The 15,658-nt window shown below is 46.1% G+C and overlaps 1 protein-coding gene and 1 long non-coding RNA gene across 2 annotated transcripts in view; both read right to left on the reverse strand.

The window, feature by feature from the left end:
- LOC127042744 (uncharacterized) overlaps window positions 1–15,658 on the reverse strand; it is a 439,524-nt gene that overhangs the window by 285,881 nt on the left and 137,985 nt on the right. The window lies entirely within an intron of this gene.
- The window catches only part of SLC5A8 (solute carrier family 5 member 8), a 30,634-nt gene continuing 19,135 nt past the window's right edge, over window positions 4,160–15,658 (reverse strand). The window contains exons 10-15 of the mRNA XM_050935496.1: window positions 15,269–15,336; window positions 14,854–14,940; window positions 13,235–13,446; window positions 11,244–11,347; window positions 9,304–9,389; window positions 4,160–5,460 (exon numbers count right to left, since the gene is read on the reverse strand). Coding sequence (XP_050791453.1) covers window positions 5,329–5,460; window positions 9,304–9,389; window positions 11,244–11,347; window positions 13,235–13,446; window positions 14,854–14,940; window positions 15,269–15,336 — 689 coding nt within the window. The 3' untranslated portion in view covers window positions 4,160–5,328. The remainder of the gene's footprint in view (window positions 5,461–9,303; window positions 9,390–11,243; window positions 11,348–13,234; window positions 13,447–14,853; window positions 14,941–15,268; window positions 15,337–15,658) is intronic.

Here is a 15,658-nt window from a genome sequence, read left to right on the forward strand (position 1 = left end):
TACCTTCTTGCATCATCAGCTTCTCAAGCCTTTTCTGCTGTACATGTGTAGAATACATTGATGGCAAATAGTAATGACAAAAGGCCAGGTTCATCTGATATAAATCAGCATAGCTTCACCAGAATTATGCTGACTTAGACCAGCTGAGGAGCTGGCCCAATTTCTCACCAGTTTTGTTTCAGCCTTCACTGGACTATTTCCGTAAGTATTTTAGGTAAGTTCCAGTAAATATTTTCCTTCAGTTTACTCCACAGACATGTTTGTAGGCTATACCGAGAGGACTTGCTGCAAACACTTATTTCCAAAAATTATTCTAGACACTGAAGAGTAATTTTAAAATTAATCTATAATACAAATGCTTTAGGTGTAAACAGCTGAATGGCTAAAAACACTGGGAGACAGATTCAGATCAATCATTTTACCCAGTGGTTTGGCAGCTTACAGCAATTATCAGCTATCTTTTAAATCTCCTACTATATAATCCAGGGGTAGGCAAACTTTGTGGCTTGAGGGGTGGATCGGGTTTTGAAAATTAGGAGAGGGGGTTGTGGCCTGGCCCCTACCCCCTATCCACGCCCCCGGGACCTCTGCCCCCATCCACCCCCGCACACTCCCTGTCCCTTGACTGCCCCCGGAATCCCTGGCCCTGACTGCCCCCCGCCCACCCATCCAATCCCCACTCCTTCCTGACTGCCCCCCTGCGACCCCTGCCCCCATTCAACCTCCCTGTTCCCTGCTCTCTGACTGCCCCGATCCCTATCCACACCTCTGACCCCCCGACCACCACCCCAAACTCCCCTGCCCTCTAGCCAACCCCCCCTGCTCCCTACCCCCTTACTGTGCTGCCTGGAGCACCAGTGGCTGGCAGCGCTACAGCCGCGCTGCCCGGCTGGAGCCAGCCATGCTGTCACCACCGCACAGCACAGAGCACTGGGTTAGGCTGGGCTCTGCAGCTGTGCTGCCCCAGGAGCTCACAGCCCCGCCACCCAGAGCACTGTGAGCTGAGTATGCAGGAGGAGGAACAGTGAAGGAGGGGCCAGGGGCTAGTCTCCCGGGCCAGGAGCTCTTGGGCCAGGCAGCAGGGCCGGCTTTATGAATGGCAGGGCCCAATTCGAACACCCGGCGACAATCCAGGGCTTCGGCAGCACTTGGGTAGCACCAAAGGACCCCCAGCCACCAAAATGCTGCCGAAGCCCCAGAGCAGACCCACCACCAAAATGCCGCTGAAGACCCGGAGCGGACACCCTTCCCCGCTGCCCACCACTGAAATGCCGCCTAAGACCCGGAGCGTACCTCCCCTCCCGCCACTGGGTGAATTAAAAAAAAAAATTAAAAAGCCACCTAAGGTGTGGGGCCCAATTCCGGGAAATGGGGAAATTGGCTAAAAGCCGGCCCTGCCAGGCAGGAGGGTCCCGCAGGCTGGATGTGGCCTGCGGGCCATAGTTTGCCCACCTCTGATATAATCTAACCCCTTCTGAGGATAAAGAGGTAGAAAGTAGAGCTGGGCAAAGAATAAATGGATGTTTTTTGTTGTTTATTGGAAATTCTGAAAAATTTGTTAAGGGACAAATTACAACTGAAATTTTTGCCAAATTGAAAAGTCATAACATTTTTGGTTTTGGTCAAACAGAAAATTTAGTTTCAACAAAATCTACATTTCATTTTTGACCAGATTTTTCAATACATTTAAAGGAAACTTTGAAGCTAAAAGTCATTGGAACTGAAAAATCAAAACACTTCTTTTCAAAATGTTGAAACAAACCATGCTGGTTTTTTGGATTTTTTTTTTCAACCAAAAGAATACGGCAAAAAAACAACATGAATTCGCAAAACATTTACATGTCGCCAAATTTATGTTTTTTCACCAGAAAATTATGGTCAGAAAATATTGCCCAGCTCTAGTACAGAATTCACTTGTTCCATGAACACCGAGCCAAAAATGATTTTATCTACAAAACTTTCAGTTTGGTTGCACTTCAATTGAAAATAGATGTTAATGAAAAAAATGGCACTTAGTGCAACCAATCAGCCATGGCCCATTGTTCCTAGCAGAAGAGGTTGGATGAGGAGTGTGGAGGCTGCAGTAGTGGCTGCAGAGCAGCTCTGATGCTGCTTCACAGCCTGGTGGGGGGACCCTTCCTCCCTCCCAGCACCCAAAGGAACTCAACTAGTGCATAGCCTAGCTCAGGGGTCAGCAACCTATGGCATGCGTGCCAAACACGGCATGCGAGCCGATTTTTAATGGCACACTGCTGCCTGCCAGGACTCCAGCGTGCCATTAAAAATCCTGCCCAGCCGGGTTCACTCTCCTCTGCCCTCCACTCCCCCCATGGGGGCAGGGAGTAGAAGCATAGGCGTGTGCACAGGGTGGGCCAATGGCCCTGCTCTCCCAGTGCAGCAAGCTGCGGAGTCCGCGCTCCCGGGCCGGAGCACCCAGCCAATCGCCCCCTCCCACACCTTTCCCCCCCTCTCCTGGAGCCCTGCTGCTGTGTGCGCAGCGCTCTGGGGGTTGGGGCTGCGCGCTCCCGGCGGGCAGCGTATCTGGCTCTGTGTGGAGCCTCATGGTAAGGGGTCCGGGGCTGGGGGGGTTGGATAAGGGGTGGGGGCAGTCAGGGGACAGATGTCAGGGTGGGTTGGATGGGGCTGGGATCCCGGGTGGGGTGGTTAGGGGTGGGGGGTCTCTGGAGGGGGCAGTCAGGGAGCAGGGGGGGGTTGGATGGGGCATGGGAGTCCTGGGGGCTGTCAGGGGGCAGGGAATGGATAGGGGTCAGGGCAGTCAGGGGACAGGGAGCAAGGAGGGTCCTGGGGGGGCAGTTGGGTGTGGGGGTCTCTGGAGGGGGTGGTCAGGGGACAAGGAGCTGGGGAGGTTGGATGAGTTGGGAGTTCTGGGGGTCCTGTCAGGAGGCAGGGGTGTGGTGAGGGGTTGGGGCAGGAAGGGAGCGGAGGGGTTTATGGATCGGGAGTTCTGGGGATCCTTTCAGGGGGCAAGGGGTGGTTGGATAGGCATGGGAGTCCCAGGGGTCTGCCTGGGGGCAGGGGTGTGGATAAGGGTCAGGGCAGTCAGGGGACAGGTAGGGAGTAGGGTCCTAGGGCAGTAGTCAGGGGACAAGGAGCAGGGAGGCTTAGATAGGGGTTGGAGTCCTGGGGGGCAGTTAGGGGCATGGGTCCCAGGAGGGGATAGTCAGGGGCCAAGGAACAGGGGGGTTGGGAGTTCTGAGGGGGGCAGTCACCCAGCCATGACCCCTGACCCCCCCCACACACAGCCCTCTGCCCTGAGCCCCGCACACCCCCCAGACCCCTGCCCTGAGCCCTGTACCTCCCTCATAAACACCCATTCCTCTGCTTGACTCCTTCACCCCCCCGCCACAACCCCATCCCTGACTCTGGCACCCCCACACATACCCAGCCCCCCTGCTCTGACACCTGCACCCCTCACATGCCCCCAGCCCTCTGCCCTGACTCTCGCACCTCACACACATCCCCAGCCCCACCACACCCCATGCACCCCCCACATCCCCACCCCCACCCTAAGCACCAACGGGAGCCCCTGCACCCCTGCCCCCCACACATTCCCACCTGCACCCCTCGCCTCAAATGGGAGCTGCCCAGGTAAGTGCTCCACACCCAAACCTCCTGCCCCCAACCCTGAGCCCCCTCCCTAATTCTAGCTCCTGGCCAGACCCCTCACCCCCAGCCTTGTGCTCAGTGCACTCCCACCCTCAGCTCAGTGCAGAGAGAGGAAAAGAATGGACCAGAACCAGGGAGAAGGTAGGTACCCACTGTATGTGGGCACGGCCGGGGACCCCAGACCAGCAGTGGGCTGAGCAGATTTGGCAGCTGGAATCCCGGCTGGCAGGAGCCAGCGGATGGAATCCCTGAGCAGCAGTGGGCTGAGCGGCTCAGTCCACTGCTGGTCTGGGGTCCTGGCCACCGGCCCTGCACAGCCTGCTGCCGATCTGGGGTTCTGGCTACCGGACCCTTGCCAGCCGGGGTCCCAGCCGCAGGCCCTGCTCAGCCCACTGCCGGCCTAGGTGAACAGAACCCCAGACCAGCAGCAGGCTGAACGGGCCAGTGGCGTAAGATCAACATTTTAATTTAATTTTAAATGAAGCTTCTTAAACATTTTGAAAACCTGGTTTATTTTACAATATAACACTGGTTTATTTATATAATATAGAGACTTAAAGAGAGAGACCTTCTAAAAAACATTAAAATATATTACTGGAATGTGAAACCTTAAATTAGAGTGAATAAATGAAGACTCAGCACACCACTTCTGAAAGGTTGCCGACCCCTGGCCTAGCTGGTCAGACTATGCACTGAGAAGGAATGGGAGGGTAAGCATGTTACCAACCAATTCACTGTTGAATTCCTTGCTCAGAACGTAGTCAGATACCACCATGAGGGATGACTTTATAAAAACTTAAATAGAAGGAGCCCAGAGTCAGCACTTCTGTAAAGAAACATTGTACTAGATAATCCCGCCTTCATTATAAAAACACAACCTCCTTGTCATACTGCAAGAGTAAAATATTGATCTTGCCACAGAAACAGTATGGAATTGACCAGGAAAGAAAAATAGTTATGTCTATGAAAACTAGATGCTCTTTTTAAAAATAAAATAAATAATGCTGAAAATTAACTGAGGTTGAATGTAAATATTTTTTATAGGAGTCCAAACCAATACTGAATGACAATTTCACATAGAAACATCGGCTTTAGTCCACCCTATAAAGATCCCCTATAAGAGGCAGAGGCCTGATTCTGTTTTCTCTTTCAGCAGTGTACATTAGGAGCAGCTCCACAGCAGTCATTGGAATTATTCTGGGGAGAGAAGGATCCATCTTGATATTTTAGAACTGAATGTGTCATTCAGTGGATTGAGAAAAGCAGTTTACCAAGCCAGCACTTGGCCAGACAACTGTGCACATGATAAATAAATACCAAGCCAATATCATTTGTTTCTTGTTGTGGTCACTGGGTATAATCATTGGAGGTAACACAAAACATTCTCCACATTTGAGGATGCTTAAAGTTCACTTGCTCTTAGTTCATGTCCACTTCTGTCACAGGCACAGATGCATGCCTTTTGGAAGGTCTCCCAAAATAAGCAGAGTTGTATGTTATGAAGTACCCACTACCCACTTTTCTTTGGGCCAATATGCTCTGATTCCTTTCTTGGAATCAGTCTTAATGGCAAGGTCATTCCAATGTGGTGATGGATTTTAGTAGGGATTACTGCACGTAACCCCAGGTAGGGTGGGTAACTAACTCTTCACAGGAATGCTGGCAATGTCTTTAACACAACATCTACACTGTCCTCTTAAGTCATACATGGGCACCATTGACTTTTTCTTTATTTTCTGTGACATTCATTTCAATGTGGTTGAAAACAGGATTGTCGGTTCCTTCATCTGCCATGGTGAAAGGTTTCCAGTTCAAAACTTCCACTTTTTCATTCTGAAAAAAAGTTCACATTGTGAGGCATGGAATCACACGCACACACACGCATGTGCGCTCACACCCATACATATACACATGCACTGTTGCTGTTGTCTACTGCTGGATCCGTCCTCTATACTAACTCTCACTTCCTGATGTCCTGGCTGCACAGGTGACATATACACAGGACTCGTTACAGTGAGGCACCAAAACATAGCTCACACAATGAACATTAAATATTTTCAAAGGAAGTGGGGACGAGTGAGGCTCAGGGAAGGCACAAAGGGAGCAAGAAGGGGAATGGAAACATATCATATTTCTGACTTATTCCAAGGGAGAACAAGATTAAATAAATAGATTTGTTTTAATAGGTAGGGCCTAATTCTGAGTGGGTGAGGTTTTCAAACCTGGCCAGTTAGACGCCTAAGTCCCATTGACTTTGAATGGGACTTAGGTGGATTTGAAGATACTGCCCATTTACACTATGGCCCCGTTACATCATACTGACAGCACGAAGGGGCCTTACAGCAGATGTAAATTTCTCATTTAAATTTCTCATTTAAGTGTCACTACATTTTTTAAAAACTACAGTTTCAGCATTTTCAATTCATTTAAAAAAAAAAAAACCAAACAAATCCTTAATTCTGAGCAAGAAGAGTTTCCTATCAAGATTTTCAAATAAGAAGTAAAAGTTAAAAAGCAACCAGAGTCGCTATTCAAACACAGGGCCGGCACCACTTTTTTCAATATTGATTTAAAAGTTGTGGGCGTGGTCAGTTAGACTTTAGCATGGAGAAAATACACTAACCAGCTATGCTTGGACAGCGCAATACTGGGATGGGTTTGCTTCTGGATTGTGAGACTGCAGTCAAGAGAGTTTTACTGGTGGGAATGGGGGGAAGACTCAAGCCTGTAGTTGAGGATTTTAACTAGTAGGACAGAGCAGGCTGATACATGTAGACAGGAGAGAAAGCATAAACTGATATATACTGTAACAGCTGGAATTTCTCTAGATATATGAGGAGGATGTGTGGGTTTAATCACATACTTTCCTATTGTCATTCAAAATGTATTCTTGTGTACCAACATGTCATCCCCACCATGAGCTATTGGTCTCCTAATCCCGGTGCCTACCTGCATTTCATCAGTGAAAAATCAGTATTTACTGGCATCCCTGCTTCAGACACTGCATCTTCCTTACATCTAACTACACCTAAACAGAAATCTCAATTTGCCTAGACTGGCTCAGCCAAAATGGAAGGCGCCCACATATTTTGCCTCAATAATTAGACAATCATTAATAGTAATTATTTCACCCATGCTCCACCCAGCTTTTGCGCTATGTAATAAGCCAGTTGTATCTGATCCAAGTACGATGGCCAGCTAATCTGTGAGCAGCAGCGTTCACATGCACTTGCACATTTGGTTGATGGCCTTATTGCCTCAACTGGTGTAAAGCAGTGGAGCTCCATTGCAGTCAGGGGGGCAATGCTGATTTACACCAGCTGAGGGTCTGGTTCAGTTTCTATGTGGACAAATAACATGTAATGTATTAAAAAAACCTACCGCTACTGTATATCATTAGTAACACAAGAAGTTTTCATAAGGGGAAGAGGCTGCAAATTGGATCATCTAAGACAGATGTTTTCTATGTGGCACAGCACACTATCCAATGGCTGCCTTAGCCATTCTTTCTAACTGAGTGTACTGAAAACACAGACCTTACAAGTGACCTGCAACTAATTCTTTTTTTAAATCTAAATGCTAAAAGCCACATTGTGAGCCTGTTTCTCCCACAGGTGAGCAGCTACTCTCAGTGAGATGCCTCATAGGAGTGAGTGAGCCTCAGACTGGATAAAAGCTCCAGGCCAACGCCTCAGCTTGTGGCAATTGTTGTAGTTCCACTCAAGTCAATGGAGTTATGACAATTTAATGCCACTGAGGATCTGGCCCTCCATGTTTAAGGGATGCATTTTAGAATGCTGCTCCCTGGCTGCTGAAACTTTTCCTGGTTTATTTTAACACGAGGGGATGGACCACTACAGCCTTGCCAAAGACAGCAGCCAACAAGCTATATTTTTCCTTTAAAACCTGTTGGCTCTTTAATAATCTAACTATATTTTTGAGAAGTTTATCTCCAATCTATTAATACTTTTTTTCTTCCATTTGTTTCCTTTTTTTTTTTTGAGTGGAGGTATCAGGGGCAGATCTAGCCATTTCGCCGCCCCAAGCATGGTGGCACGCCGCGGGGGGCACTCTGCCGGTCACCGGTCCCGTGGACCTCCTGCAGACTTGCCTTCAGAGGGTCCGCTGGTCCCGCGGCTCTGGTGGACCTCCCACAGGCATGCCTGTGGATGCGCCACCGAAACCGCGGAACCAGCGGACCCTCCGCAGACACGCCTGCGGGAGGTCCACTGGGGCTGCCCTTGGGAGGTGTGTGTAATGTGGACCCACAGGCTGGGAAATTTTCCCCCTCAAACTGTAGCTGGTCTAATGAGCAATATCAGAAACAAGCTAGAAAACAGATTTACAAAACAAGAAAGCTTTGCTGAAATGCAAAGGCACCACTGGTCCTATTTCACGAGAGCACTAGGGAGTGCTATGGTGTTCTCTCTAATCTGCTGACCTGAAGCCAAATACTACCTGCTACTGTAGCCATAAATAGCTACTTTGTCTATTCCAGCTGCCTAATCCTGATACACCGTGTGCACAGCTGCTGCCTTAAATGAACTAGTTACATCAGAAAGCACCAGTGTTTCCTACAGGATAAGCCATTCATATGGGGTGAGGGGGAGAGAAGAAAAAAAATGTAGTCCCTTGGGAGAAGCTCTTGATTCTGATTCCTACTCTGTCACATTATTAGAGTATGCATTGCCTCTTAAGGTGTGTTTATTCTATTGTCTGCCCTTGTGTGACACAGAGCCAGAAAGGATTACACAGCTAGCAGGCTAACTGACCCAGATTCAACCTTCAGAGAGATATAGATAGATGATGGTTGTGGTTTTTGTGTATTTATATATATATTGTTAACCTCTAACAATGTAACCAAACAGTTCCTGTTTATCGTGTATTCTGTTAGAGAGATCAAAAGAAGATGTTAACATTTCAATGAATTGTACATGTAGTAAAATCGCTGTCTGAATTTCTCTTTGAAGTTTGTGATAAATCACATGTAATGGCTGGAGATAGGCAATTGACTTATGTTAATCCATGTAGCTAATTACCAGTGATGTTTAGGAAATAAGAGGTTTCTTCAAAGACACTATGGTTCACCCAAGGACTATGCTGACAAGAGGCTTCCCCAGGAACATTATAAAGGTCTCTTGGGACCTGATCCTTTCATCTGAAATCTGCTTATGGTTACCTGGTGGGTAACTTTGCGATTGTAAAACTTTTTTATACGATGAACAAAATTTTCAGTTATCCTCATCATATTTGACTTGGCTGTCTGGGTGGAAGCCCAAGACTGGGTTGCTTTAAGGGAACTGTGTTGTTGGCTTCTGGGTAACCAGTAAGGTATTGTAGAAGCTGTTTTGTTGCTGGCTTGGTGAATCTAAATATTAGAATAACCACCATTATTGGGGATTGTGTGCCCCATTTTTTGCAGTTTGTCCTAACTGAGCAATGTCAGTGTGGCCCCCCTGGGACTCCAGTCACATCTTGTATGTTTGGAGTGACCAATACTGAATTGTACAGAGGAAGAAACTGAAAGGACAGGATCTGGATCGAAGAATGGAGGAATACTGAAACTTTTTCTTTAGAAAATGTAACACCCCCAATCTGGTGTATTTGTATCTGTTACCCAGGAGGACAGATTGCCTGAAGGAGGCAAATTAGAATCATGCACATAGCTTTACTTACTGTCTTGGGTTTAGAAAATGAGAAGTTGGACAGTAAATCCTCCTTGGTCAGCAAGAATTTACGATCTATGTTCTGCTTTATTCCTCCTGCAAAATACCCAGTGTTAAATTCTTTATCAATTGTTTTTAACAAGGTAAGCCTAGTCAACTGATAAGGGTACATCAGACTCCAGCTACCTGCTGTGTCCAGCCTTCCCACGCACTTTGTCTTAAAGGACTGTTGTCATGATGTGAACAGGGCCAGTCCTAGACCAAATGGCACCCTAGGCGAGGAGCATCTTCGGCGCCCTCTCCCCCTCCATTTGTTAAACTTTTTAATACCTTATTTTTTATTGAATTTATAGCCCATTTCATGACTTTGATGCACAATTTGTATGTGTGATTTATCCCTGTCACAGAAGATGAAACATTTGCATGCTAGGATCTGTAAATCTGTATTTATTCATGCCGCATATAAGCAAGTCTGGAAGGTTTCCACAAGATTTTACAAAGGTCCAGAACGTTCTGGAAGGTTAGTGAAAAATGAATCCACATATGGAACACCTGAAACATTTTACTTCAAACGTTCTATTTTCCCTTTTGGTGACTAACAATACAAACAGCACCCTGAGCCCGGCACCACCCAAGCCCAGTACCCCATGCAGTCGCCTGAGTCACCTGCCCCTAAATCCAGCCCTGGATGTGAATCATTGAGGAGGAAGTGGGAGAAGGAAAATGAGAGAGCTCCTGGTTGCTCCAGAAAGAGTTTGAGGAATTCTAGAGTAAAGAAACCAATGACGATGTGCCTTACTCTCCTCTGGTTCTATGTGCAGTAAGTCTCATGGAAACCATCCTGTTCACTGTGTTCTAGTATGTGTGGCCTTAGTGCTGAGCTGAGGATGCAGGGTTCAGGTCTAGAATAGTTTTAGGTTAGGAGTTAGACTGAATCAGGTCTAGGATCCAACTGCTCTTGCTGGCCTAAAATGGTGGAAATATTGAGAGATCAGCTACACTTTGGGGTTTTTTTCAGCTGCATCCAAATTGGATAATAGCCTCATTTTGGATTTTGCCTGGAACCAAAACCAGAGGATTGGGTCGGGATCTTGGGGTTCAGATCCCAACTGTCATGCCTATTCTTAGGGTCTTAGTAATTTGCAGCAATCTATTTCACTAGACTTTTCCTTGGGCAGCTGACATGGCTTTACACCACGAATCCTTCCTTGGGTGCATGGCTTGGCAAGCATAGTGAAAATGGCCGCTGGGCATGCTCAGTAAGCACATTTCAAATGCTTTGAACTCACTGAACACAAAACCACTATTAACCTCTGGGAGAAGGAAAGATGCTTCTCCTCAGACAGGGCTGTCTCCACGCTGGATGAATGGCAGCAGAGCTGTAACAAGGAATTTTTGTGCTTGAGGCAAGGGCCGGCTCCAGGCTTTTCGGCAGCAATTCGGCAGTGGGTCCCTGAGTCTCTTTCAGAGAGAAGGACCCGCCGAATTGCCACTGAAGAAGTGGCAGTGGTAGAGCTGCTGCCGAAGTGCTGCCAACCATGGTAGAGCTGTGCCCCTCCACTTTGCGCGCCCGAGGCAAGTGTCTCATTTGCCTCACCCTTGTTACGGCACTGGATGGCAGCGCTTAAACCTCAGCCCCTGCTCAGGTTAAAGCACTGGCTAAATGGATTTCCTCCCACTCCTCCATCTCCTCAGGTTCAAAAACTGCTGACGTTACTACCTCACAATTCAAAGGAGAAAGCAATGCCCTCTTTGAACAGAGACCATGTCTGGAAAATTTCAGGCCAAAAGATAAAGGTTTTAGAAAGCTGTGAGTGAATGAAACCAGAGAGTGCAAGCTCAACCAGAGCGGTCACTGAAACTTCTCATGACAGAGACAGTTCCTGTGTGTGCATGTTAATGTGGAAAACAGCGTATACTTGTGTTAAACCAAAGCTCTGGAAAAGGTACCTGTTAAGAGGCTGACAATCATTCCCAAAGCTATTGTGACCAGGGTCCCAAGTGTGCTGAAGTACAGATACGACAAGGAATACCAATAATCAGCCAGGACAGGTCTAGGAAAAGTGGGGGAAACATTTTGTTAGAGTCTCCTTCAAATTCAGACAACCTGAAAATGCGTAAAACTAGGAACCAAGAGAGTAAATATAAGAAACGTTCTGTACTAAAAATATGATGAGTCACATGCTACTCTCCTGCAGAGAAACCCACCTGGCACTCAAATGCTGAGGTAAAACTGGCAGCATCAGGCCAGTATGGTGGGCAAATGGGCCATGGCCAGTAAAATCACATGAGCCCGTGTCTCCACTAGGAATTCTGGCCAGAACTGAAGAGTCTGGCCATGAGTCTTTGTCCCACCATGCCCATCAGGGCTCAGTTCCCTCCATTCCCCCCACTCACACCCCGTGAGGCCCTAGGAGGAGAAGTTGAGAGGCCCATGCTGTAGCTGAGGGAGGCAGGGCGGCTCGGGGGTATGGCTGCCCAGGGTGAAGCCGAAGCTTGCCCTCAGGAGGCAGGAGCTCCAGGGCCGCTGCTGCTTCACCTTGCATCATGGATGGTGGCATGGCTCATTCGGCTTCCACCGCTGAGGGGCACCGGGCTCCAAACAAGACAGGGAAGCGCCGCCTAGTTTTCTCCATGCTATACCAATGGAGTGCCAGCCCTGTGGCTTTCTTGTGGGTGGTGGGGGGGAGGAAGGGTGTCCTTTGTGTCTTAGGCATGGACTTGTGCCATCACTTCTGCAGATCTCTTATTAATGATGGTGCTGTGCACTAAATCTCAGTTAACCTGAGTCCAGTCAACTAGGTATCGGTTCTCTCTGCTTACGGGGTTTTGTGCTACAAAGCAGCAGCAAAAAACCACCATTATGATCCCCTTTGTAACATGCCACTGAGAGAAACACGTGGACCAATGTCTTTAAGCATGTATGTATTTCTGATGGCCGTAGAAACATGACTGCCTAGTGCCTACTTGGCACTTAAATTTACACTGATGACAATTTAAATTTGCTGAAATTGAAACTTTGTTTTTCATTTTAGAAATGGTAACAAATTATCCACTGTTAACTCTAAGAGGTTGCTTGAAGCAGAACAGATATACTGCAGAACCTACTAAAGGCAAGTGCTTTGGTGTCTAAGATTTGTTTGACTTTATATGTAACATCCCACTTGCCATGCTGGTGAATCAGTACATAGACACAGACACACGGGCGCAGTGATCCATCTAATCAGGTATCCAGCTGCTTCAGAGGAAGGCCTAGGAATCTCACAATTCACCTAACCATGCAATACTACACCAGCTAAGGGGAACTTTTTCCTAAGGATACCCAGCTGCTGACCCAGTTATGTCCTGAGACACAAGAATTGACTGCCCTTAGAATTTTTAATCTAGCCATTGTCTTTTAATCCTTGTTCTGATATTTATATCATTGTTTTGTTCTTTGGGGAAGGGGAGTTGTTTTGTTTTGACTGTACGACACAATACAATGTAAGACAATACGACAATTGCAGAGGAAAAAGACCTCAGAATTTCACCCAGTTGCACTTGACTCTTATGGTTTTGCAGAATGTGGCTAGTTACTTCCGCATAGATATGATGCTGCTGGATAAACTGTTGGTGGAAGATTCACTGAAAACTCTTAATCATCCTCAAGATTTAACCTGCTTAGATAGTAAAACTGTATGAAATAAACACAAGTCCCCTTTGCCTATCCACATTGCAGAAACAGTAAGGCACATGTGACTGTACAATTCTATAGTACTGATCCAATGCCCGCTGACTTCGATAAGCACCCCACAGTAAGAGAAAACACAAAATGCTGCTCCCTTTTAATTAATCAGGTAACCAAAAGAGTGGAGATCTTTATAACAATCCAACTATTACACAGATGGTCACATCACTTTAAATCAAGTGCCAGTGCAACACGTGGCCAATTTATTATATACCTTTCAGTGCCTTGCAGGTGTACAAGGGCTGTTAAAGTTGGCATTTCGGTTGTTGCAGTCCAGTTGCCTCCTGTTCCTGGGCTGCCTATGTCACAGCCGATAGTTGTGAGATTTAATGACATAGTTCTCTCAGGGAGCGGAGGGTAAATCTGAGCCCCAATGCCAACCCAGAGTGAAACAGTAAAGCCCCCGGTAAGCCCTACAAATGCACCCTGTAAAACAAAGTAAAATTGGATTGAAATGTAAAACAAAAAAACCAAGAGGGTTGACAAAGAAAAATACTGTCAAGATTTTTCAGAACTGGGTGGCCCACCTTTGAAAAATGACTTAAATGGGAGCTGTTGGAGGGTTCTCAACACTTGAAAACCAGGCCGCTTTATTAGATGACTAATTATGGGCTTGAGTCTAACTGTAGGCATGAAGGTCTGAAATTCTTGGCCTGTAATTTTTTTAACAACTTATATCAGGTAGAAACTATGAAGGCTGAAGTCTTTTTTTTTAGATTTTATTTTATTTTATTTTGCTATTTTATTCGAATAAGCTGTCCTAATTCCTTGGAGCAGGTACACAAAATTCACAATATATGTGTTTTCCCCCCAGTATTCTATCTGCAATGGGAGGAATTTCTTTAGCGCAAACACTTTTACCTTTTCTAAAGCTAGGAACTCTCGTCAAGTTCTGAACAATGAAGTAAACTCCGCTGTAGCTGCAGCCAGTTATAATAGAAATCCTGGCTGGAGCCTGTACACTACCACTCCTACTTCTTTTAAAACCAGTCTCAATTTTTTTTTTAAATATCCCCAGCATAGACAAGGACTAACTGAGAATTTAATTGGGAATTAAGTACTGTGTAGACCTTGCCCTGGTTCTCTGAACAAGGATGAATCTCACTCATAATTCATTGCACGCCACAGAGATATTCCAAATACAAAAGTTAACAATGTTTGATTTAGATTCTTATCAACTATGGTGCTGTGCAGTATCTCTCAGCTCACAAGTGTCCAGGGGACTAAGTTTCACTTCTCTCCTGCTCTCAAGGCTTCTTGCTACAGAGACCGAAATGTTATACCTTATGAACTCTGGAGAACACCTCCATTGTTAGGGTGTCATAATTTAGGAATGCCTTGTGCAATTCAGTTTGATTCACGGATAATATTTACCTTGAACTCATATCTAAGGATTGTGTGTGTGTTTTAGATGAGGGTGGCCAAAATCAGGCTTATAATGGGAATTCAATTTGCGACCATAATTATGGAGTGAATGTTGTCACACCACAAAGTAACAATATACTGCCCTATTTAGGCTGTTTACAGCACAGCAGTACTGATTCCGCAGCATTGTGCAAAGACAAAGCACTGCTTCAGCCACAGGGAACAAGGAGAAAATAAGTGATTAGTGAATCTAGCCATTTTTAACAATATTTTTTCAGACTAAACTACTGGCCTTATTGCCTAACTATTGAGGTATGGGGATGAGGAGGGGTGAGGGGGTATGTATGAAAAATGCCAATCTAAAATATCTCCCATGATGCCTAAAACAAATTATTGGGGGGAGGAGGGGAATGATCCCCCAAATGACTATTGTATTTTGCAACAGAAAGACACATAACTTATACTTACGATGGGGTTTGCGAAGGAGGAGAGGATTCCCAAAGAAAACAGTCCTAGAAGAGGGCCACCAACCATGCCAAAAATACTGAGAGCTGCCTGAGGAAGAAAACAACGTCTTATATCAAGTATCACACAGCAAAGCCAAAACCTGCAACATGATGCCATGAGAGTGGGGAAGGAAATGAAATATCTGCAATCAGGATTTCAAGTTGGCTCTGGGCCAGATCCTCAGCTGGTGTAAACTGGTGTAGCTCCATTGTTGAATTACCTCAAATAACACCAGCTGAGGATTCAGTCCTAGAATTTCAAAGGTAAATACTCATTAAGGAATGAAAATTAATCACTTTGCAGTAGCCAGTGATTTTTCTTTTCAAAAATATCTTCTAGTTAATAAAACAGAGATGAAAAGCAGTTAAACATGCACCTGTAACAAACCGCCCAGAAGGGATGCCACAGCAGCCATGGCAATACACACTCCTCCATAAAAAAGACCTGAATAGGTGAGAAAGACAAATGTATCATTTTAAATCACTACAGTGAAGTTTCCTTCTAGTCTAATACGACTACTAATAAAGCCAAAAATACATGGTCGTTAGGATCGTCTTTGAGAATAGCCAAACCAACAAAAGGTCAGGTGCTCTATTACCTCAGGAGGGGATCATGCAAACATGACAGATCCTTTTACAACGTGTGGTCACTGAGGATTAATTGACAGATTAAATCTTTAAAAGAAGTTGGGATGAGTAGTGGGGATAATAAGCACGGCAAGAATCATGTACATTCCTCCTCTAATCCTCTGTGCCAACACTTCTTA

This window comes from Gopherus flavomarginatus, chromosome 1 (genome assembly GCF_025201925.1).
Source record: "Gopherus flavomarginatus isolate rGopFla2 chromosome 1, rGopFla2.mat.asm, whole genome shotgun sequence".
NCBI classification, from domain to species: Eukaryota; Metazoa; Chordata; order Testudines; family Testudinidae; genus Gopherus; species Gopherus flavomarginatus.